Source organism: Acipenser ruthenus, chromosome 7, assembly GCF_902713425.1.
Source record: "Acipenser ruthenus chromosome 7, fAciRut3.2 maternal haplotype, whole genome shotgun sequence".
NCBI classification, from domain to species: domain Eukaryota; kingdom Metazoa; phylum Chordata; class Actinopteri; order Acipenseriformes; family Acipenseridae; genus Acipenser; species Acipenser ruthenus.
The window spans coordinates 45,967,725-45,992,990 of record NC_081195.1 but is presented as its reverse complement, the minus strand read 5'-3'; the positions used below and the strand labels follow the sequence as shown (position 1 = coordinate 45,992,990).

Below are 25,266 nucleotides of genomic sequence, written 5' to 3'. Positions count from 1 at the left end.
TTCTGTAGTTTGTAAATCTTTATTGTGTGCAAGAATTTAACATCTATTTACACATTAATGCTGTGCAGAAAATAACCACTGAACAGAGAAAACAATTCCAAGCACATACACAAATAATAAAATAAATAAATAAATACATATTATTTTAAGAAAGTACATTTATACATTTAATACAAAAATATTTTCCTTTTGATTTACCACAACAAAGTGAATCAAAGTCTTCCCAGCAAAAAGTGCCATGAGTTACAGATTTCACCCAATAACAAGGGAGTCAGTTTTGACAAGACAACAATAAGTGTGCCATTGCTCTTTATATTCTAACTCTCATATTCCACACGTCTTGCTAATTCACTGGAGTTGATTTTTTCATTGAACAGCTCATCAAACCTGGCATTCTGCTTGGAAGTGAAATGATTTTTCCAGTCACCAACAGTACCTGAAAGAAATAAAGTATTTGAATGTATTATTTGCATAAGTCAATGAATACCCTGTTGTTTTGGGCTTATTAATGGTCTCTCTTTTAGCATTACACTGCTTTAGTTTTAGTTCAGTGGTGATGCAACTCTTACCTTTCCTAAATATCAGCTTCTTGTTGGAAGTCAGTACACAGACCGTGTGGTTTGGATTCACTTTCTCCTTCTCTGCCTTTTCCTTCATTTCACTGAAGGAAGATTTCTTTGAAATGTCTTTGACTTGCTCTTCAGTGACATTGATGCCCAAAAATGTGCTGATCTCCTTGACATATTTTGGAAGATCCTGTGAAAAACATACATTTGACAGTTTAGTTTTACATTGAGAGAATGGCTAAATGTATTAGTGTTAATTGATTGAATTAACCCCAGTGGGATAGCATGGAAAAGAAAAAAAATCAGACCATCATGTTCAAAAGAATCTAAATAATGTTTTCTAGAAATTTCCCCAACATGCATCTGCTATAGAATATATAACAGGGATAGTTCCAGTTAATTTGATTCCTCAAAGTGACTTTTTAGTTGTTGATGATTTAGTTCTACCCTAATGTAAGACAATATCAAATGGATGATGACCATGCCTGTGCTCCATTTTGAACTCACCTCCTTTAAGGACTCGTAGTACAGAACAAGGACATTTTCATCAGTTTTACTCTTTTCCCAGCTAAGGACATGGTCAATCCAGGAACCGCACACAACTGCAATACAAATACAGGCAAAGCAAATTATTGTATCGAATTAACATTTTTGCATCATATATCATGTCCGACATAAAAAATAAAATGACATGGTGGTAACTATTTTAACTACATACAGATTTAATTCATGTTCTTCATATTTTTCCATGTCTATCTAAACATTACTCATATTTACCTTCTCCTTTCAAGAACATTTCTAAAAAGGTGGACCATTTCTCAATCTTGGGCAGATTGGGGTTCTGCTTGTAATAATGGTACAATGAAACAGCGGTGTCCTTAGGATTTCTGATCACATAAATCATCTGTAAACAAGAACAAGATAATAGTTTTAGTTTGTGTGATTCAGACACAAGCTCAGAGTTAATCATTTTGCTGTTATACTTTGCATTATTATTATTTTATGGTCGTGTTATTTGATAAAGCAATACACATAATGGCTGTTTTCTGTTACCTTGCATTTTTTCGTTTTGAACTGCACTGGGATCATTTCATAGTTGAGGTGTGTTGGGATGAGCCTCTTGTTGGGGAGGTTTCTCAGCTCATCGAACTTGGAGAGATCTCCGAACTCCAGAGGTGATGTCAGTGTCACTTTGCTAACCCCATTGTCTTCATTGTGGCTGTGGTACAGATTCTTCATAATCTCTGTAAGCCAGTGCGTGCCTAGGAAGAGTTTCAAAACACACATCAGTCAAGTAGTCTGTGTATACTGATCTACCCATTTCTGATAGACCAACTTTTAATAGTTTTTCAAAGTACATGGGAAGATATAAAATAATATTCCGAAATGTGTCTTACCTGATTTTGGATAGGAAACTAATAACACGTCGTCTTCTCTGGCTTCAAAGGTGTCCAGGGACTGAAGGAGCTCTTTTGATACTCTTGTAGAAAATGGAATGCCATTGAAGGTGTGAATGAGCTCAGTCTGTTCTGGCATCTTGTGATGAATGTCTTTAGAGTTTGTCAAATGTCTTCAGAAAGAGCTTGATACTGCGTTATCTGGCTCCATGAGAAACATTTCTCTCTTTATATATCAATCTTTCAGCTGGGAACCGGAAACTATCAGTGATGTAAAGGAATGTTTTTAGAAACATACCAGAAGGAAATGGTGTAATCAAGTCTCTGTCGTAAAGATGATGAGGCATTTAATACTACCACTAGATGTGAGGTGGATATTCACAAAACTTTTTGTTTTAAGGAATGTTTTCTAAAGTACTTTTTTTTAAAGAGCCCATTTTATTTAAATCAGGTTCATGAAATGTTTTTTTTTTCCCGTCTGTTTCAAAGAGTTTTTTCTCTTTGTTATTTCTGTCACAGATTGGCTTGGTGGGTGATGTTTGGCCAGAAAGGACATAGACACAGAATGATGAGTGAAGAGCTGATGCGCTGATTTATTAAATAAACTAACAGTTTGAACAAAACGAAACACTGAACAAACAAACTGGCACGTTGGCCAAAATAGACAGACATTAACCTCAGAACAGTAAACAAACAAACAAGTATCGCGTGGCAGAAATCCAACAAGAGTAGCAATTGTTTAGTTTTTAAAGTTCTACCTCCATCTCTCTCACATTCTCCACTCTGAACACCAACCCTGTGTGTGTGAAACACTGACTCTTTTATGCAGCTGTACCGAGACTTGATTGCTAATCAATCAATCAATTGAATATCGGTACAGTTTGCACATGGACTACTTTTTATATCCTCCAACAATAACATAAAACACAAAAACTACGCACAGGGGTGAAGCACCCCACCACATCTTCATATAATTGTTGTTTAAATGTACAGTTTAATCTATGATGTTTTAATTACAAATACTATCCTTAAAAAAAACAATCATAAAACTGTAACCAAAAAAAGTGCAAATCCAGGGCTGAGTTAAAGTCCCTTCTGTGTTTTATACCCACACCTAAAATTATAATTCCATCTATTCAAATAATATCTTACTTGTTATTATTATTTTCTAAGCAGATGCCCTTATCCAGGGTGACTTACAATTGTTACAAGTTATCACGTTATTTTTACATACAATTTCACATTTATATAGTTGGGTTTTTACTGGAGCAATCTAGGTAAAGTACCTTGCTCAAGGGTACAGCAGCAGTGTCCCCATCTGGGATTGAACCCACATCCCTCCATTCAAGAGTCCAGAGCACTAACCATTACTCCACACTGCTGCCCTACTACTGTTCTGAAGTGAAGTGAAGTAGTGATAAAACTTCCATGTTGTATGATTGGTCCTAACTCAGGAGATAAAGCTATTTTTTTAAACCAATAAATAAACAAATAAACCACTCAGTGTGCCTCAAGACACTCTCGCGATGACAAGTCACTTTTGAAAAGACTGAATAAACCATTTTAATTTAAGTTTGATGATGGTGAGTTGTCAGGTTACAAACCAGTACAGGCTGTTCTCTTAGGTGGAGTTCTGATATGCAGAGGCTACTGTACTAACAAGAGCAGTCATGTAACAAGGTTTTACTTTTATTTTACACCGGTACCCATCTCAGATCTTGGCAAGCTCTACTAATCACGTCATCCTCTCAGATGCTCCTCTTTCCCATTCCTTGCTCCTTCCTGGAACTCTGGGTACTGGAATAACAGTTTTAACCTGAGGGGCAGGGCACCCACTTACATCTGTCCTGTCTGTGAGATTATTACAAAGTGCCTGCATAAAGGTGTAGTGCTAGTGGCACAATGGTGTATTGAATAGGCAGAAAGCTTCAGGCAAGCATCAGGCCAGCAATTGCCCCTTGGCTTCACAGAGCAGGAATGTGAGCTCTTCAAATGCAGAAATATGTGGAAGATGTGCACAGAATTCACATAGCATGTTAAGGTTGTATGTAAACTAAACCATTGAGTGGCGTAACAGAAACGTAATGACAAACATCCATGACTTTCTGACCACAACCAAAGCCAGGATTTTTGCACAACTGAAGTTGGGTGTCACTTTCCTCTTTTCTCAGGATTCTCAAAATCTTTTGTAAGCTTAGTTCCGTTAGAATTAATATGCAGACAAACAAATGACAAAAAACATAAACAGCTGTATGCATACAATTAAAGTGTGAATTGAAAATATGAACTTGTGGGTTTAGTAATAAAAAAGTGTGATTCAGCATGTAGAATCCAGTTGTCCCTCAATTGAACAAAGCAGAGATTTAGAACAGATTCTAAGTCAAGCCATGAAATTTAGAAAGTTTATCTCCAAATTTAATTCTCGGATACACCAATTTCAATAAAGCAAAATAAAAAATGTAATGCAAAGTTCAAACTGAAGAATGCTTGTGTTGTGTCCTGCCATGTCTCCCATGTTGTGATTTTGAATTAAGCGATGCACACTGGTGCGATTTGGTTAGCTCTGGGCAATCCATGGAAAGTGGGAGGTATGTTACAAACCATCATATTAACTTCTTCAGGGAATTTATATATTGTTAAAGCCTATACAATACGATGCATATAGTCTGTATTGCCTTTTTGTTATTAATACAACAGGTAGAATAGGAAACATTGACAAGGGTGCTTAGTTTTATTAAATTGGTATTTGTATTTAAAAAATCTATTCCGAAGTTGATGTTCTTGTCGAGTTGTAGTAGGTAATAATGTCATTAACTTGGACACATTTATTCAAAAGCCTCATATTAAATATGCAGAAATTGAGATTTCAAAGGCAAACTTGGTGGGCCAATAGTTAAAGCAAAGGGCTTTGTACCAGGAGGCCCCCAGTTCAAATCCGTGCTGAACCGCTGACTCAATGTGTGTGACCCTGAGCAAGTCACTTAACCTCCTTGTGCTCTGTCCTTTCCATGAAATGTGAAACCCAGGTCCTATTGTAAGTGACTGTGCAGCAGCAGCAGCAGTTGTTGATGCTTAGCTCACACCCTAGTCTCTGTAAGTTGCTTTGGATAAAAGCGTCTGCTAAATAATTATATTATTTATTATATTATTCTATGTTCAAATATTTAACGGAGAGGATAACTTTTTTCATAATATGGTTGACACCAGAATGTTTTTTTTTTTTTAATTATTTTTGGTTCTAATTCTAATTCTGGAAGGGAAAGGAATAAATCAGGGTAAAATAGATTTTGCTACTACCGGTACCTGTATCTTAAAAATATGACAAGACAATAAATGCAATGGAACAGGTTGTGAAATTTCCTTACAAATACTAGACTGAATTAGTGTCACAAAACCATGAGATGTGTCATTACATCCTGTGCATATTAGAGCCATGTTACACAATTCAATGTTTACTGTAAGCTGTGGCTTTATTTTATAAAACACTAGCTGAAGTACCCGATGTTACCTGGAGAAATTCAATATTTCATGCATGACAAATTGGGGAATGGTAGCCTTATGGTTTCCTATAGGTTACCGATCTTGGGTGTCGCACAATGCGCTCGGACCCCTTTCCCTTTTTTTAACTTTTTTTTTTTTTTTGCCATTTTTAAATTTTTTACAATTTTTGTTCTTTTTATTTATTTATTTTTGGTTTTGTGGGTTTCATTAATGATACATGGCTACTGTAGTGATCCAGCAATGGGGTTACTAAATAAAGTACCCCGGAGGTCAACATTTTTGATCCAAACATAGCTCTCGACCTTCCCCTGGATGAAAGAGGATGCCATGCAAAGTTTGGTTGCACTGGCTCCTGCGGGGTCCGAATGCATAAAGGAACAAAAAGAAAGACCGACAGACAAACTTTCTTCTTTATATATTAAGATATGGTAGGGAATATGTAACAGGGTCAATAATGGCCTGTTATCCTTCACATATTTATTTTGCGATTGCATGTTTCATTATTATAATTTTACATGTTTATGTGATTTGTGCCTTATTGAATACAGACTAATTAAATTATTGATAGTTTTACGCACATGAATATAAATACTGTAGCCCACATTTCTTAGAAACAGGACGGCCATCCTGGGGGTTTGTGTACGTCTGTCTTTTGTCTTGGGGTTTTGTTTGTGCAGGATTGAGAATAGAGAGTAACAATGAAAGTGAGATCGGCCTGTAAATGGACTTTCCTACCGATTATTTGAAATATTGAACCCGAGCGAATTAAACATTTTTAGCCTGTCGGTAGCCACCCGAAATTGACGGTTCTGTAATTAACGTGAGATTTTGTCATACTGATTTTTCTTTGTGAAGTTCCCTCCCTTGCACAGACATTGTGTGCATGTGTGTGTTAGAAGCCCTTTTCAATGTGAAATATTGCAGTTTACACTTGGTTGATTAAAATAACTATTTTGACTAATTATATTCATGATGACTACCTGTCAATGGAAAATGTGTACTGAGTAATTCCTGGTGAATTGAATAGTTGTGGTCTTCTATAAGGATCTTGAATAATGTGTTGACGCTACTTTTAAACGTGCTGTCCAATCAATTAATTTCCATTGATTTGGTATGCCTGTGTGTTTTTCCTGGTGACACTGTTCACTGTATTTTAGATCTGAATAAAAAGAACCTGATCAATTATTATATAATATTTTGCTCTGAGCTTTCAAAATATGCTCTGATATTCAAAATAACCCCTCTGTGTTTTAAATCTTTTAACCTATGTTTGCACGCCCCTTGTCTGAGGGGGTGTTACAAATGGTTTACAAATAAAACCAAAAAACACTCATAAGAAGTTAAATAATTATAGGTGGTTTTATATTATTAGTAAATCCACCTTTACACAAGAAATACTGGAGCGGTTTGTTCCTCAACTCCATCACCAAGGCAAGTAAAATGGAAGAGAATAGATGAAGAGGCTCATAAGGTAGTGAGTATATAGCTTTTGAAAAAATGGTATCTATATTTGATTTTAACACTTTTTATAATAATGAACAATTAAAAATTTCTATTTTTTGGGTGGAGGGTATACAGGTGATCCATAGTTCTATGGCAATAATTGGTTTAAGACGTACTAACAAGGATATCAGAGTCTATACCAGTAGAAACCCTGCTGGGTCCTATAGCTGTGTCACTGAGTGGCATGTGAAAAAGAATGATGGCCTGACAGAACCTATTGACCACAACAAACCAGGGATGAAAAGGCAATCAAATTAGCTGTACAACTTTGTGTCACTTTCCTCTTTTCTTTGACTTCTCAAAATAATAGATGGGATGTTGTTAGGTTGCCTTTACAGTATCCACACATTAAAAACAGAAACGTGGTTGGTTTTTAGTTTGTTTGTTTTCCAAAAGCTAAACAAAAATACTTCTTCATTGTATGATTAATAGGAAGCTTTTGTATTCCACTTGTCAATAATAACTAGAATTCAGCAATTCTGTAGTTTGTAAATCTTTATTGTGTGCAAGAATTTAACATCTATTTACACATTAATGCTGTGCAGAAAATAACCACTGAACAGAGAAAACAATTCCAAGCACATACACAAATAATAAAATAAATAAATAAATACATATTATTTTAAGAAAGTACATTTATACATTTAATACAAAAATATTTTCCTTTTGATTTACCACAACAAAGTGAATCAAAGTCTTCCCAGCAAAAAGTGCCATGAGTTACAGATTTCACCCAATAACAAGGGAGTCAGTTTTGACAAGATATTACATTGGGAAACCCCTTACTACAGTATTGCAGTTTATTTACATCATTAATACAATAAGTGTGCCATTGCTCTTTATATTCTAACTCTCATATTCCACACGTCTTGCTAATTCACTGGAGTTGATTTTTTCATTGAACAGCTCATCAAACCTGGCATTCTGCTTGGAAGTGAAATGATTTTTCCAGTCACCAACAGTACCTGAAAGAAATAAAGTATTTGAATGTATTATTTGCATAAGTCAATGAATACCCTGTTGTTTTGGGCTTATTAATGGTCTCTCTTTTAGCATTACACTGCTTTAGTTTTAGTTCAGTGGTGATGCAACTCTTACCTTTCCTAAATATCAGCTTCTTGTTGGAAGTCAGTACACAGACCGTGTGGTTTGGATTCACTTTCTCCTTCTCTGCCTTTTCCTTCATTTCACTGAAGGAAGATTTCTTTGAAATGTCTTTGACTTGCTCTTCAGTGACATTGATGCCCAAAAATGTGCTGATCTCCTTGACATATTTTGGAAGATCCTGTGAAAAACATACATTTGACAGTTTAGTTTTACATTGAGAGAATGGCTAAATGTATTAGTGTTAATTGATTGAATTAACCCCAGTGGGATAGCATGGAAAAGAAAAAAATCAGACCATCATGTTCAAAAGAATCTAAATAATGTTTTCTAGAAATTTCCCCAACATGCATCTGCTATAGAATATATAACAGGGATAGTTCCAGTTAATTTGATTCCTCAAAGTGACTTTTTAGTTGTTGATGATTTAGTTCTACCCTAATGTAAGACAATATCAAATGGATGATGACCATGCCTGTGCTCCATTTTGAACTCACCTCCTTTAAGGACTCGTAGTACAGAACAAGGACATTTTCATCAGTTTTACTCTTTTCCCAGCTAAGGACATGGTCAATCCAGGAACCGCACACAACTGCAATACAAATACAGGCAAAGCAAATTATTGTATCGAATTAACATTTTTGCATCATATATCATGTCCGACATAAAAAATAAAATGACATGGTGGTAACTATTTTAACTACATACAGATTTAATTCATGTTCTTCATATTTTTCCATGTCTATCTAAACATTACTCATATTTACCTTCTCCTTTCAAGAACATTTCTAAAAAGGTGGACCATTTCTCAATCTTGGGCAGATTGGGGTTCTGCTTGTAATAATGGTACAATGAAACAGCGGTGTCCTTAGGATTTCTGATCACATAAATCATCTGTAAACAAGAACAAGATAATAGTTTTAGTTTGTGTGATTCAGACACAAGCTCAGAGTTAATCATTTTGCTGTTATACTTTGCATTATTATTATTTTATGGTCGTGTTATTTGATAAAGCAATACACATAATGGCTGTTTTCTGTTACCTTGCATTTTTTCGTTTTGAACTGCACTGGGATCATTTCATAGTTGAGGTGTGTTGGGATGAGCCTCTTGTTGGGGAGGTTTCTCAGCTCATCGAACTTGGAGAGATCTCCGAACTCCAGAGGTGATGTCAGTGTCACTTTGCTAACCCCATTGTCTTCATTGTGGCTGTGGTACAGATTCTTCATAATCTCTGTAAGCCAGTGCGTGCCTAGGAAGAGTTTCAAAACACACATCAGTCAAGTAGTCTGTGTATACTGATCTACCCATTTCTGATAGACCAACTTTTAATAGTTTTTCAAAGTACATGGGAAGATATAAAATAATATTCCGAAATGTGTCTTACCTGATTTTGGATAGGAAACTAATAACACGTCGTCTTCTCTGGCTTCAAAGGTGTCCAGGGACTGAAGGAGCTCTTTTGATACTCTTGTAGAAAATGGAATGCCATTGAAGGTGTGAATGAGCTCAGTCTGTTCTGGCATCTTGTGATGAATGTCTTTAGAGTTTGTCAAATGTCTTCAGAAAGAGCTTGATACTGCGTTATCTGGCTCCATGAGAAACATTTCTCTCTTTATATATCAATCTTTCAGCTGGGAACCGGAAACTATCAGTGATGTAAAGGAATGTTTTTAGAAACATACCAGAAGGAAATGGTGTAATCAAGTCTCTGTCGTAAAGATGATGAGGCATTTAATACTACCACTAGATGTGAGGTGGATATTCACAAAACTTTTTGTTTTAAGGAATGTTTTCTAAAGTACTTTTTTTTAAAGAGCCCATTTTATTTAAATCAGGTTCATGAAATGTTTTTTTTTTCCCGTCTGTTTCAAAGAGTTTTTTCTCTTTGTTATTTCTGTCACAGATTGGCTTGGTGGGTGATGTTTGGCCAGAAAGGACATAGACACAGAATGATGAGTGAAGAGCTGATGCGCTGATTTATTAAATAAACTAACAGTTTGAACAAAACGAAACACTGAACAAACAAACTGGCACGTTGGCCAAAATAGACAGACATTAACCTCAGAACAGTAAACAAACAAACAAGTATCGCGTGGCAGAAATCCAACAAGAGTAGCAATTGTTTAGTTTTTAAAGTTCTACCTCCATCTCTCTCACATTCTCCACTCTGAACACCAACCCTGTGTGTGTGAAACACTGACTCTTTTATGCAGCTGTACCGAGACTTGATTGCTAATCAATCAATCAATTGAATATCGGCACAGTTTGCACATGAACTACTTTTTATATCCACCAACAATAACATAAAACACAAAAACTACGCACAGGGGTGAAGCACCCCACCACATCTTCATATAATTGTTGTTTAAATGTACAGTTTAATCTATGATGTTTTAATTACAAATACTATCCTTAAAAAAAACAATCATAAAACTGTAACCAAAAAAAGTGCAAATCCAGGGCTGAGTTAAAGTCCCTTCTGTGTTTTATACCCACACCTAAAATTATAATTCCATCTATTCAAATAATATCTTACTTGTTATTATTATTTTCTAAGCAGATGCCCTTATCCAGGGTGACTTACAATTGTTACAAGTTATCACGTTATTTTTACATACAATTTCACATTTATATAGTTGGGTTTTTACTGGAGCAATCTAGGTAAAGTACCTTGCTCAAGGGTACAGCAGCAGTGTCCCCATCTGGGATTGAACCCACATCCCTCCATTCAAGAGTCCAGAGCACTAACCATTACTCCACACTGCTGCCCTACTACTGTTCTGAAGTGAAGTGAAGTAGTGATAAAACTTCCATGTTGTATGATTGGTCCTAACTCAGGAGATAAAGCTATTTTTTTAAACCAATAAATAAACAAATAAACCACTCAGTGTGCCTCAAGACACTCTCGCGATGACAAGTCACTTTTGAAAAGACTGAATAAACCATTTTAATTTAAGTTTGATGATGGTGAGTTGTCAGGTTACAAACCAGTACAGGCTGTTCTCTTAGGTGGAGTTCTGATATGCAGAGGCTACTGTACTAACAAGAGCAGTCATGTAACAAGGTTTTACTTTTATTTTACACCGGTACCCATCTCAGATCTTGGCAAGCTCTACTAATCACGTCATCCTCTCAGATGCTCCTCTTTCCCATTCCTTGCTCCTTCCTGGAACTCTGGGTACTGGAATAACAGTTTTAACCTGAGGGGCAGGGCACCCACTTACATCTGTCCTGTCTGTGAGATTATTACAAAGTGCCTGCATAAAGGTGTAGTGCTAGTGGCACAATGGTGTATTGAATAGGCAGAAAGCTTCAGGCAAGCATCAGGCCAGCAATTGCCCCTTGGCTTCACAGAGCAGGAATGTGAGCTCTTCAAATGCAGAAATATGTGGAAGATGTGCACAGAATTCACATAGCATGTTAAGGTTGTATGTAAACTAAACCATTGAGTGGCGTAACAGAAACGTAATGACAAACATCCATGACTTTCTGACCACAACCAAAGCCAGGATTTTTGCACAACTGAAGTTGGGTGTCACTTTCCTCTTTTCTCAGGATTCTCAAAATCTTTTGTAAGCTTAGTTCCGTTAGAATTAATATGCAGACAAACAAATGACAAAAAACATAAACAGCTGTATGCATACAATTAAAGTGTGAATTGAAAATATGAACTTGTGGGTTTAGTAATAAAAAAGTGTGATTCAGCATGTAGAATCCAGTTGTCCCTCAATTGAACAAAGCAGAGATTTAGAACAGATTCTAAGTCAAGCCATGAAATTTAGAAAGTTTATCTCCAAATTTAATTCTCGGATACACCAATTTCAATAAAGCAAAATAAAAAATGTAATGCAAAGTTCAAACTGAAGAATGCTTGTGTTGTGTCCTGCCATGTCTCCCATGTTGTGATTTTGAATTAAGCGATGCACACTGGTGCGATTTGGTTAGCTCTGGGCAATCCATGGAAAGTGGGAGGTATGTTACAAACCATCATATTAACTTCTTCAGGGAATTTATATATTGTTAAAGCCTATACAATACGATGCATATAGTCTGTATTGCCTTTTTGTTATTAATACAACAGGTAGAATAGGAAACATTGACAAGGGTGCTTAGTTTTATTAAATTGGTATTTGTATTTAAAAAATCTATTCCGAAGTTGATGTTCTTGTCGAGTTGTAGTAGGTAATAATGTCATTAACTTGGACACATTTATTCAAAAGCCTCATATTAAATATGCAGAAATTGAGATTTCAAAGGCAAACTTGGTGGGCCAATAGTTAAAGCAAAGGGCTTTGTACCAGGAGGCCCCCAGTTCAAATCCGTGCTGAACCGCTGACTCAATGTGTGTGACCCTGAGCAAGTCACTTAACCTCCTTGTGCTCTGTCCTTTCCATGAAATGTGAAACCCAGGTCCTATTGTAAGTGACTGTGCAGCAGCAGCAGTTGTTGATGCTTAGCTCACACCCTAGTCTCTGTAAGTTGCTTTGGATAAAAGCGTCTGCTAAATAATTATATTATTTATTATATTATTCTATGTTCAAATATTTAACGGAGAGGATAACTTTTTTCATAATATGGTTGACACCAGAATGTTTTTTTTTTTTTAATTATTTTTGGTTCTAATTCTAATTCTGGAAGGGAAAGGAATAAATCAGGGTAAAATAGATTTTGCTACTACCGGTACCTGTATCTTAAAAATATGACAAGACAATAAATGCAATGGAACAGGTTGTGAAATTTCCTTACAAATACTAGACTGAATTAGTGTCACAAAACCATGAGATGTGTCATTACATCCTGTGCATATTAGAGCCATGTTACACAATTCAATGTTTACTGTAAGCTGTGGCTTTATTTTATAAAACACTAGCTGAAGTACCCGATGTTACCTGGAGAAATTCAATATTTCATGCATGACAAATTGGGGAATGGTAGCCTTATGGTTTCCTATAGGTTACCGATCTTGGGTGTCGCACAATGCGCTCGGACCCCTTTCCCTTTTTTTAACTTTTTTTTTTTTGTTGCCATTTTTAAATTTTTTACAATTTTTGTTCTTTTTATTTATTTATTTTTGGTTTTGTGGGTTTCATTAATGATACATGGCTACTGTAGTGATCCAGCAATGGGGTTACTAAATAAAGTACCCCGGAGGTCAACATTTTTGATCCAAACATAGCTCTCGACCTTCCCCTGGATGAAAGAGGATGCCATGCAAAGTTTGGTTGCACTGGCTCCTGCGGGGTCCGAATGCATAAAGGAACAAAAAGAAAGACCGACAGACAAACTTTCTTCTTTATATATTAAGATATGGTAGGGAATATGTAACAGGGTCAATAATGGCCTGTTATCCTTCACATATTTATTTTGCGATTGCATGTTTCATTATTATAATTTTACATGTTTATGTGATTTGTGCCTTATTGAATACAGACTAATTAAATTATTGATAGTTTTACGCACATGAATATAAATACTGTAGCCCACATTTCTTAGAAACAGGACGGCCATCCTGGGGGTTTGTGTACGTCTGTCTTTTGTCTTGGGGTTTTGTTTGTGCAGGATTGAGAATAGAGAGTAACAGATGAAAGTGAGATCGGCCTGTAAATGGACTTTCCTACCGATTATTTGAAATATTGAACCCGAGCGAATTAAACATTTTTAGCCTGTCGGTAGCCACCCGAAATTGACGGTTCTGTAATTAACGTGAGATTTTGTCATACTGATTTTTCTTTGTGAAGTTCCCTCCCTTGCACAGACATTGTGTGCATGTGTGTGTTAGAAGCCCTTTTCAATGTGAAATATTGCAGTTTACACTTGGTTGATTAAAATAACTATTTTGACTAATTATATTCATGATGACTACCTGTCAATGGAAAATGTGTACTGAGTAATTCCTGGTGAATTGAATAGTTGTGGTCTTCTATAAGGATCTTGAATAATGTGTTGACGCTACTTTTAAACGTGCTGTCCAATCAATTAATTTCCATTGATTTGGTATGCCTGTGTGTTTTTCCTGGTGACACTGTTCACTGTATTTTAGATCTGAATAAAAAGAACCTGATCAATTATTATATAATATTTTGCTCTGAGCTTTCAAAATATGCTCTGATATTCAAAATAACCCCTCTGTGTTTTAAATCTTTTAACCTATGTTTGCACGCCCCTTGTCTGAGGGGGTGTTACAAATGGTTTACAAATAAAACCAAAAAACACTCATAAGAAGTTAAATAATTATAGGTGGTTTTATATTATTAGTAAATCCACCTTTACACAAGAAATACTGGAGCGGTTTGTTCCTCAACTCCATCACCAAGGCAAGTAAAATGGAAGAGAATAGATGAAGAGGCTCATAAGGTAGTGAGTATATAGCTTTTGAAAAAATGGTATCTATATTTGATTTTAACACTTTTTATAATAATGAACAATTAAAAATTTCTATTTTTTGGGTGGAGGGTATACAGGTGATCCATAGTTCTATGGCAATAATTGGTTTAAGACGTACTAACAAGGATATCAGAGTCTATACCAGTAGAAACCCTGCTGGGTCCTATAGCTGTGTCACTGAGTGGCATGTGAAAAAGAATGATGGCCTGACAGAACCTATTGACCACAACAAACCAGGGATGAAAAGGCAATCAAATTAGCTGTACAACTTTGTGTCACTTTCCTCTTTTCTTTGACTTCTCAAAATAATAGATGGGATGTTGTTAGGTTGCCTTTACAGTATCCACACATTAAAAACAGAAACGTGGTTGGTTTTTAGTTTGTTTGTTTTCCAAAAGCTAAACAAAAATACTTCTTCATTGTATGATTAATAGGAAGCTTTTGTATTCCACTTGTCAATAATAACTAGAATTCAGCAATTCTGTAGTTTGTAAATCTTTATTGTGTGCAAGAATTTAACATCTATTTACACATTAATGCTGTGCAGAAAATAACCACTGAACAGAGAAAACAATTCCAAGCACATACACAAATAATAAAATAAATAAATAAATACATATTATTTTAAGAAAGTACATTTATACATTTAATACAAAAATATTTTCCTTTTGATTTACCACAACAAAGTGAATCAAAGTCTTCCCAGCAAAAAGTGCCATGAGTTACAGATTTCACCCAATAACAAGGGAGTCAGTTTTGACAAGACAACAATAAGTGTGCCATTGCTCTTTATATTCTAACTCTCATATTCCACACGTCTTGCTAATTCACTGGAGTTGATTTTTTCATTGAACAGCTCATCAAACCTGGCATTCTGCTTGGAAGTGAAATGATTTTTCCAGTCACCAACAGTACCTGAAAGAAATAAAGTATTTGAATGTATTATTTGCATAAGTCAATGAATACCCTGTTGTTTTGGGCTTATTAATGGTCTCTCTTTTAGCATTACACTGCTTTAGTTTTAGTTCAGTGGTGATGCAACTCTTACCTTTCCTAAATATCAGCTTCTTGTTGGAAGTCAGTACACAGACCGTGTGGTTTGGATTCACTTTCTCCTTCTCTGCCTTTTCCTTCATTTCACTGAAGGAAGATTTCTTTGAAATGTCTTTGACTTGCTCTTCAGTGACATTGATGCCCAAAAATGTGCTGATCTCCTTGACATATTTTGGAAGATCCTGTGAAAAACATACATTTGACAGTTTAGTTTTACATTGAGAGAATGGCTAAATGTATTAGTGTTAATTGATTGAATTAACCCCAGTGGGATAGCATGGAAAAGAAAAAAAATCAGACCATCATGTTCAAAAGAATCTAAATAATGTTTTCTAGAAATTTCCCCAACATGCATCTGCTATAGAATATATAACAGGGATAGTTCCAGTTAATTTGATTCCTCAAAGTGACTTTTTAGTTGTTGATGATTTAGTTCTACCCTAATGTAAGACAATATCAAATGGATGATGACCATGCCTGTGCTCCATTTTGAACTCACCTCCTTTAAGGACTCGTAGTACAGAACAAGGACATTTTCATCAGTTTTACTCTTTTCCCAGCTAAGGACATGGTCAATCCAGGAACCGCACACAACTGCAATACAAATACAGGCAAAGCAAATTATTGTATCGAATTAACATTTTTGCATCATATATCATGTCCGACATAAAAAATAAAATGACATGGTGGTAACTATTTTAACTACATACAGATTTAATTCATGTTCTTCATATTTTTCCATGTCTATCTAAACATTACTCATATTTACCTTCTCCTTTCAAGAACATTTCTAAAAAGGTGGACCATTTCTCAATCTTGGGCAGATTGGGGTTCTGCTTGTAATAATGGTACAATGAAACAGCGGTGTCCTTAGGATTTCTGATCACATAAATCATCTGTAAACAAGAACAAGATAATAGTTTTAGTTTGTGTGATTCAGACACAAGCTCAGAGTTAATCATTTTGCTGTTATACTTTGCATTATTATTATTTTATGGTCGTGTTATTTGATAAAGCAATACACATAATGGCTGTTTTCTGTTACCTTGCATTTTTTCGTTTTGAACTGCACTGGGATCATTTCATAGTTGAGATGTGTTGGGATGAGCCTCTTGTTGGGGAGGTTTCTCAGCTCATCGAACTTGGAGAGATCTCCGAACTCCAGAGGTGATGTCAGTGTCACTTTGCTAACCCCATTGTCTTCATTGTGGCTGTGGTACAGATTCTTCATAATCTCTGTAAGCCAGTGCGTGCCTAGGAAGAGTTTCAAAACACACATCAGTCAAGTAGTCTGTGTATACTGATCTACCCATTTCTGATAGACCAACTTTTAATAGTTTTTCAAAGTACATGGGAAGATATAAAATAATATTCCGAAATGTGTCTTACCTGATTTTGGATAGGAAACTAATAACACGTCGTCTTCTCTGGCTTCAAAGGTGTCCAGGGACTGAAGGAGCTCTTTTGATACTCTTGTAGAAAATGGAATGCCATTGAAGGTGTGAATGAGCTCAGTCTGTTCTGGCATCTTGTGATGAATGTCTTTAGAGTTTGTCAAATGTCTTCAGAAAGAGCTTGATACTGCGTTATCTGGCTCCATGAGAAACATTTCTCTCTTTATATATCAATCTTTCAGCTGGGAACCGGAAACTATCAGTGATGTAAAGGAATGTTTTTAGAAACATACCAGAAGGAAATGGTGTAATCAAGTCTCTGTCGTAAAGATGATGAGGCATTTAATACTACCACTAGATGTGAGGTGGATATTCACAAAACTTTTTGTTTTAAGGAATGTTTTCTAAAGTACTTTTTTTTAAAGAGCCCATTTTATTTAAATCAGGTTCATGAAATGTTTTTTTTTTCCCGTCTGTTTCAAAGAGTTTTTTCTCTTTGTTATTTCTGTCACAGATTGGCTTGGTGGGTGATGTTTGGCCAGAAAGGACATAGACACAGAATGATGAGTGAAGAGCTGATGCGCTGATTTATTAAATAAACTAACAGTTTGAACAAAACGAAACACTGAACAAACAAACTGGCACGTTGGCCAAAATAGACAGACATTAACCTCAGAACAGTAAACAAACAAACAAGTATCGCGTGGCAGAAATCCAACAAGAGTAGCAATTGTTTAGTTTTTAAAGTTCTACCTCCATCTCTCTCACATTCTCCACTCTGAACACCAACCCTGTGTGTGTGAAACACTGACTCTTTTATGCAGCTGTACCGAGACTTGATTGCTAATCAATCAATCAATTGAATATCGGCACAGTTTGCACATGAACTACTTTTTATATCCACCAACAATAACATAAAACACAAAAACTACGCACAGGGGTGAAGCACCCCACCACATCTTCATATAATTGTTGTTTAAATGTACAGTTTAATCTATGATGTTTTAATTACAAATACTATCCTTAAAAAAAACAATCATAAAACTGTAACCAAAAAAAGTGCAAATCCAGGGCTGAGTTAAAGTCCCTTCTGTGTTTTATACCCACACCTAAAATTATAATTCCATCTATTCAAATAATATCTTACTTGTTATTATTATTTTCTAAGCAGATGCCCTTATCCAGGGTGACTTACAATTGTTACAAGTTATCACGTTATTTTTACATACAATTTCACATTTATATAGTTGGGTTTTTACTGGAGCAATCTAGGTAAAGTACCTTGCTCAAGGGTACAGCAGCAGTGTCCCCATCTGGGATTGAACCCACATCCCTCCATTCAAGAGTCCAGAGCACTAACCATTACTCCACACTGCTGCCCTACTACTGTTCTGAAGTGAAGTGAAGTAGTGATAAAACTTCCATGTTGTATGATTGGTCCTAACTCAGGAGATAAAGCTATTTTTTTAAACCAATAAATAAACAAATAAACCACTCAGTGTGCCTCAAGACACTCTCGCGATGACAAGTCACTTTTGAAAAGACTGAATAAACCATTTTAATTTAAGTTTGATGATGGTGAGTTGTCAGGTTACAAACCAGTACAGGCTGTTCTCTTAGGTGGAGTTCTGATATGCAGAGGCTACTGTACTAACAAGAGCAGTCATGTAACAAGGTTTTACTTTTATTTTACACCGGTACCCATCTCAGATCTTGGCAAGCTCTACTAATCACGTCATCCTCTCAGATGCTCCTCTTTCCCATTCCTTGCTCCTTCCTGGAACTCTGGGTACTGGAATAACAGTTTTAACCTGAGGGGCAGGGCACCCACTTACATCTGTCCTGTCTGTGAGATTATTACAAAGTGCCTGCATAAAGGTGTAGTGCTAGTGGCACAATGGTGTATTGAATAGGCAGAAAGCTTCAGGCAAGCATCAGGCCAGCAATTGCCCCTTGGCTTCACAGAGCAGGAATGTGAGCTCTTCAAATGCAGAAATATGTGGAAGATGTGCACAGAATTCACATAGCATGTTAAGGTTGTATGTAAACTAAACCATTGAGTGGCGTAACAGAAACGTAATGACAAACATCCATGACTTTCTGACCACAACCAAAGCCAGGATTTTTGCACAACTGAAGTTGGGTGTCACTTTCCTCTTTTCTCAGGATTCTCAAAATCTTTTGTAAGCTTAGTTCCGTTAGAATTAATATGCAGACAAACAAATGACAAAAAACATAAACAGCTGTATGCATACAATTAAAGTGTGAATTGAAAATATGAACTTGTGGGTTTAGTAATAAAAAAGTGTGATTCAGCATGTAGAATCCAGTTGTCCCTCAATTGAACAAAGCAGAGATTTAGAACAGATTCTAAGTCAAGCCATGAAATTTAGAAAGTTTATCTCCAAATTTAATTCTCGGATACACCAATTTCAATAAAGCAAAATAAAAAATGTAATGCAAAGTTCAAACTGAAGAATGCTTGTGTTGTGTCCTGCCATGTCTCCCATGTTGTGATTTTGAATTAAGCGATGCACACTGGTGCGATTTGGTTAGCTCTGGGCAATCCATGGAAAGTGGGAGGTATGTTACAAACCATCATATTAACTTCTTCAGGGAATTTATATATTGTTAAAGCCTATACAATACGATGCATATAGTCTGTATTGCCTTTTTGTTATTAATACAACAGGTAGAATAGGAAACATTGACAAGGGTGCTTAGTTTTATTAAATTGGTATTTGTATTTAAAAAATCTATTCCGAAGTTGATGTTCTTGTCGAGTTGTAGTAGGTAATAATGTCATTAACTTGGACACATTTATTCAAAAGCCTCATATTAAATATGCAGAAATTGAGATTTCAAAGGCAAACTTGGTGGGCCAATAGTTAAAGCAAAGGGCTTTGTACCAGGAGGCCCCCAGTTCAAATCCGTGCTGAACCGCTGACTCAATGTGTGTGACCCTGAGCAAGTCACTTAACCTCCTTGTGCTCTGTCCTTTCCATGAAATGTGAAACCCAGGTCCTATTGTAAGTGACTGTGCAGCAGCAGCAGCAGTTGTTGATGCTTAGCTCACACCCTAGTCTCTGTAAGTTGCTTTGGATAAAAGCGTCTGCTAAATAATTATATTATTTATTATATTATTCTATGTTCAAATATTTAACGGAGAGGATAACTTTTTTCATAATATGGTTGACACCAGAATGTTTTTTTTTTTTAAATTATTTTTGGTTCTAATTCTAATTCTGGAAGGGAAAGGAATAAATCAGGGTAAAATAGATTTTGCTACTACCGGTACCTGTATCTTAAAAATATGACAAGACAATAAATGCAATGGAACAGGTTGTGAAATTTCCTTACAAATACTAGACTGAATTAGTGTCACAAAACCATGAGATGTGTCATTACATCCTGTGCATATTAGAGCCATGTTACACAATTCAATGTTTACTGTAAGCTGTGGCTTTATTTTATAAAACACTAGCTGAAGTACCCGATGTTACCTGGAGAAATTCAATATTTCATGCATGACAAATTGGGGAATGGTAGCCTTATGGTTTCCTATAGGTTACCGATCTTGGGTGTCGCACAATGCGCTCGGACCCCTTTCCCTTTTTTTAACTTTTTTTTTTTTGTTGCCATTTTTAAATTTTTTACAATTTTTGTTCTTTTTATTTATTTATTTTTGGTTTTGTGGGTTTCATTAATGATACATGGCTACTGTAGTGATCCAGCAATGGGGTTACTAAATAAAGTACCCCGGAGGTCAACATTTTTGATCCAAACATAGCTCTCGACCTTCCCCTGGATGAAAGAGGATGCCATGCAAAGTTTGGTTGCACTGGCTCCTGCGGGGTCCGAATGCATAAAGGAACAAAAAGAAAGACCGACAGACAAACTTTCTTCTTTATATATTAAGATATGGTAGGGAATATGTAACAGGGTCAATAATGGCCTGTTATCCTTCACATATTTATTTTGCGATTGCATGTTTCATTATTATAATTTTACATGTTTATGTGATTTGTGCCTTATTGAATACAGACTAATTAAATTATTGATAGTTTTACGCACATGAATATAAATACTGTAGCCCACATTTCTTAGAAACAGGACGGCCATCCTGGGGGTTTGTGTACGTCTGTCTTTTGTCTTGGGGTTTTGTTTGTGCAGGATTGAGAATAGAGAGTAACAGATGAAAGTGAGATCGGCCTGTAAATGGACTTTCCTACCGATTATTTGAAATATTGAACCCGAGCGAATTAAACATTTTTAGCCTGTCGGTAGCCACCCGAAATTGACGGTTCTGTAATTAACGTGAGATTTTGTCATACTGATTTTTCTTTGTGAAGTTCCCTCCCTTGCACAGACATTGTGTGCATGTGTGTGTTAGAAGCCCTTTTCAATGTGAAATATTGCAGTTTACACTTGGTTGATTAAAATAACTATTTTGACTAATTATATTCATGATGACTACCTGTCAATGGAAAATGTGTACTGAGTAATTCCTGGTGAATTGAATAGTTGTGGTCTTCTATAAGGATCTTGAATAATGTGTTGACGCTACTTTTAAACGTGCTGTCCAATCAATTAATTTCCATTGATTTGGTATGCCTGTGTGTTTTTCCTGGTGACACTGTTCACTGTATTTTAGATCTGAATAAAAAGAACCTGATCAATTATTATATAATATTTTGCTCTGAGCTTTCAAAATATGCTCTGATATTCAAAATAACCCCTCTGTGTTTTAAATCTTTTAACCTATGTTTGCACGCCCCTTGTCTGAGGGGGTGTTACAAATGGTTTACAAATAAAACCAAAAAACACTCATAAGAAGTTAAATAATTATAGGTGGTTTTATATTATTAGTAAATCCACCTTTACACAAGAAATACTGGAGCGGTTTGTTCCTCAACTCCATCACCAAGGCAAGTAAAATGGAAGAGAATAGATGAAGAGGCTCATAAGGTAGTGAGTATATAGCTTTTGAAAAAATGGTATCTATATTTGATTTTAACACTTTTTATAATAATGAACAATTAAAAATTTCTATTTTTTGGGTGGAGGGTATACAGGTGATCCATAGTTCTATGGCAATAATTGGTTTAAGACGTACTAACAAGGATATCAGAGTCTATACCAGTAGAAACCCTGCTGGGTCCTATAGCTGTGTCACTGAGTGGCATGTGAAAAAGAATGATGGCCTGACAGAACCTATTGACCACAACAAACCAGGGATGAAAAGGCAATCAAATTAGCTGTACAACTTTGTGTCACTTTCCTCTTTTCTTTGACTTCTCAAAATAATAGATGGGATGTTGTTAGGTTGCCTTTACAGTATCCACACATTAAAAACAGAAACGTGGTTGGTTTTTAGTTTGTTTGTTTTCCAAAAGCTAAACAAAAATACTTCTTCATTGTATGATTAATAGGAAGCTTTTGTATTCCACTTGTCAATAATAACTAGAATTCAGCAATTCTGTAGTTTGTAAATCTTTATTGTGTGCAAGAATTTAACATCTATTTACACATTAATGCTGTGCAGAAAATAACCACTGAACAGAGAAAACAATTCCAAGCACATACACAAATAATAAAATAAATAAATAAATACATATTATTTTAAGAAAGTACATTTATACATTTAATACAAAAATATTTTCCTTTTGATTTACCACAACAAAGTGAATCAAAGTCTTCCCAGCAAAAAGTGCCATGAGTTACAGATTTCACCCAATAACAAGGGAGTCAGTTTTGACAAGACAACAATAAGTGTGCCATTGCTCTTTATATTCTAACTCTCATATTCCACACGTCTTGCTAATTCACTGGAGTTGATTTTTTCATTGAACAGCTCATCAAACCTGGCATTCTGCTTGGAAGTGAAATGATTTTTCCAGTCACCAACAGTACCTGAAAGAAATAAAGTATTTGAATGTATTATTTGCATAAGTCAATGAATACCCTGTTGTTTTGGGCTTATTAATGGTCTCTCTTTTAGCATTACACTGCTTTAGTTTTAGTTCAGTGGTGATGCAACTCTTACCTTTCCTAAATATCAGCTTCTTGTTGGAAGTCAGTACACAGACCGTGTGGTTTGGATTCACTTTCTCCTTCTCTGCCTTTTCCTTCATTTCACTGAAGGAAGATTTCTTTGAAATGTCTTTGACTTGCTCTTCAGTGACATTGATGCCCAAAAATGTGCTGATCTCCTTGACATATTTTGGAAGATCCTGTGAAAAACATACATTTGACAGTTTAGTTTTACATTGAGAGAATGGCTAAATGTATTAGTGTTAATTGATTGAATTAACCCCAGTGGGATAGCATGGAAAAGAAAAAAAATCAGACCATCATGTTCAAAAGAATCTAAATAATGTTTTCTAGAAATTTCCCCAACATGCATCTGCTATAGAATATATAACAGGGATAGTTCCAGTTAATTTGATTCCTCAAAGTGACTTTTTAGTTGTTGATGATTTAGTTCTACCCTAATGTAAGACAATATCAAATGGATGATGACCATGCCTGTGCTCCATTTTGAACTCACCTCCTTTAAGGACTCGTAGTACAGAACAAGGACATTTTCATCAGTTTTACTCTTTTCCCAGCTAAGGACATGGTCAATCCAGGAACCGCACACAACTGCAATACAAATACAGGCAAAGCAAATTATTGTATCGAATTAACATTTTTGCATCATATATCATGTCCGACATAAAAAATAAAATGACATGGTGGTAACTATTTTAACTACATACAGATTTAATTCATGTTCTTCATATTTTTCCATGTCTATCTAAACATTACTCATATTTACCTTCTCCTTTCAAGAACATTTCTAAAAAGGTGGACCATTTCTCAATCTTGGGCAGATTGGGGTTCTGCTTGTAATAATGGTACAATGAAACAGCGGTGTCCTTAGGATTTCTGATCACATAAATCATCTGTAAACAAGAACAAGATAATAGTTTTAGTTTGTGTGATTCAGACACAAGCTCAGAGTTAATCATTTTGCTGTTATACTTTGCATTATTATTATTTTATGGTCGTGTTATTTGATAAAGCAATACACATAATGGCTGTTTTCTGTTACCTTGCATTTTTTCGTTTTGAACTGCACTGGGATCATTTCATAGTTGAGGTGTGTTGGGATGAGCCTCTTGTTGGGGAGGTTTCTCAGCTCATCGAACTTGGAGAGATCTCCGAACTCCAGAGGTGATGTCAGTGTCACTTTGCTAACCCCATTGTCTTCATTGTGGCTGTGGTACAGATTCTTCATAATCTCTGTAAGCCAGTGCGTGCCTAGGAAGAGTTTCAAAACACACATCAGTCAAGTAGTCTGTGTATACTGATCTACCCATTTCTGATAGACCAACTTTTAATAGTTTTTCAAAGTACATGGGAAGATATAAAATAATATTCCGAAATGTGTCTTACCTGATTTTGGATAGGAAACTAATAACACGTCGTCTTCTCTGGCTTCAAAGGTGTCCAGGGACTGAAGGAGCTCTTTTGATACTCTTGTAGAAAATGGAATGCCATTGAAGGTGTGAATGAGCTCAGTCTGTTCTGGCATCTTGTGATGAATGTCTTTAGAGTTTGTCAAATGTCTTCAGAAAGAGCTTGATACTGCGTTATCTGGCTCCATGAGAAACATTTCTCTCTTTATATATCAATCTTTCAGCTGGGAACCGGAAACTATCAGTGATGTAAAGGAATGTTTTTAGAAACATACCAGAAGGAAATGGTGTAATCAAGTCTCTGTCGTAAAGATGATGAGGCATTTAATACTACCACTAGATGTGAGGTGGATATTCACAAAACTTTTTGTTTTAAGGAATGTTTTCTAAAGTACTTTTTTTTAAAGAGCCCATTTTATTTAAATCAGGTTCATGAAATGTTTTTTTTTTTCCCGTCTGTTTCAAAGAGTTTTTTCTCTTTGTTATTTCTGTCACAGATTGGCTTGGTGGGTGATGTTTGGCCAGAAAGGACATAGACACAGAATGATGAGTGAAGAGCTGATGCGCTGATTTATTAAATAAACTAACAGTTTGAACAAAACGAAACACTGAACAAACAAACTGGCACGTTGGCCAAAATAGACAGACATTAACCTCAGAACAGTAAACAAACAAACAAGTATCGCGTGGCAGAAATCCAACAAGAGTAGCAATTGTTTAGTTTTTAAAGTTCTACCTCCATCTCTCTCACATTCTCCACTCTGAACACCAACCCTGTGTGTGTGAAACACTGACTCTTTTATGCAGCTGTACCGAGACTTGATTGCTAATCAATCAATCAATTGAATATCGGTACAGTTTGCACATGGACTACTTTTTATATCCTCCAACAATAACA

At 35.7% G+C, this 25,266-nt stretch overlaps 4 protein-coding genes across 4 annotated transcripts; all 4 read right to left on the bottom strand.

The window, feature by feature from the left end:
• LOC131737522 (sulfotransferase 6B1-like) lies at positions 1–2,179 on the bottom strand. Its single transcript, XM_059027128.1, has 6 exons — positions 1,964–2,179; positions 1,620–1,828; positions 1,344–1,470; positions 1,074–1,168; positions 570–756; positions 1–436 (listed from the first exon to the last, which is right to left on the bottom strand). Exons 1-6 carry the CDS (start codon positions 2,100–2,102, stop codon positions 318–320), a joined length of 876 nt encoding a protein of 291 aa, XP_058883111.1. The 5' UTR covers positions 2,103–2,179; the 3' UTR covers positions 1–317.
• A 5,265-nt stretch (positions 2,180–7,444) lies between these two features.
• On the bottom strand, positions 7,445–9,674 carry LOC131737521 (sulfotransferase 6B1-like). The gene is made up of 6 exons (XM_059027127.1): positions 9,459–9,674; positions 9,115–9,323; positions 8,839–8,965; positions 8,569–8,663; positions 8,066–8,252; positions 7,445–7,932 (listed from the first exon to the last, which is right to left on the bottom strand). The coding sequence occupies exons 1-6, from the start codon at positions 9,595–9,597 to the stop codon at positions 7,814–7,816; spliced, it is 876 nt and encodes a 291-aa protein (XP_058883110.1). The 5' UTR covers positions 9,598–9,674; the 3' UTR covers positions 7,445–7,813.
• A 5,263-nt stretch (positions 9,675–14,937) lies between these two features.
• Positions 14,938–17,118, bottom strand: LOC131737520 (sulfotransferase 6B1-like). The gene is made up of 6 exons (XM_059027126.1): positions 16,901–17,118; positions 16,557–16,765; positions 16,281–16,407; positions 16,011–16,105; positions 15,507–15,693; positions 14,938–15,373 (listed from the first exon to the last, which is right to left on the bottom strand). The coding sequence occupies exons 1-6, from the start codon at positions 17,037–17,039 to the stop codon at positions 15,255–15,257; spliced, it is 876 nt and encodes a 291-aa protein (XP_058883109.1). The 5' UTR covers positions 17,040–17,118; the 3' UTR covers positions 14,938–15,254.
• A 5,264-nt stretch (positions 17,119–22,382) lies between these two features.
• LOC131737519 (sulfotransferase 6B1-like) lies at positions 22,383–24,561 on the bottom strand. Its single transcript, XM_059027125.1, has 6 exons — positions 24,346–24,561; positions 24,002–24,210; positions 23,726–23,852; positions 23,456–23,550; positions 22,952–23,138; positions 22,383–22,818 (listed from the first exon to the last, which is right to left on the bottom strand). The coding sequence occupies exons 1-6, from the start codon at positions 24,482–24,484 to the stop codon at positions 22,700–22,702; spliced, it is 876 nt and encodes a 291-aa protein (XP_058883108.1). The 5' UTR covers positions 24,485–24,561; the 3' UTR covers positions 22,383–22,699.
• Positions 24,562–25,266: the final 705 nt, after the last annotated feature.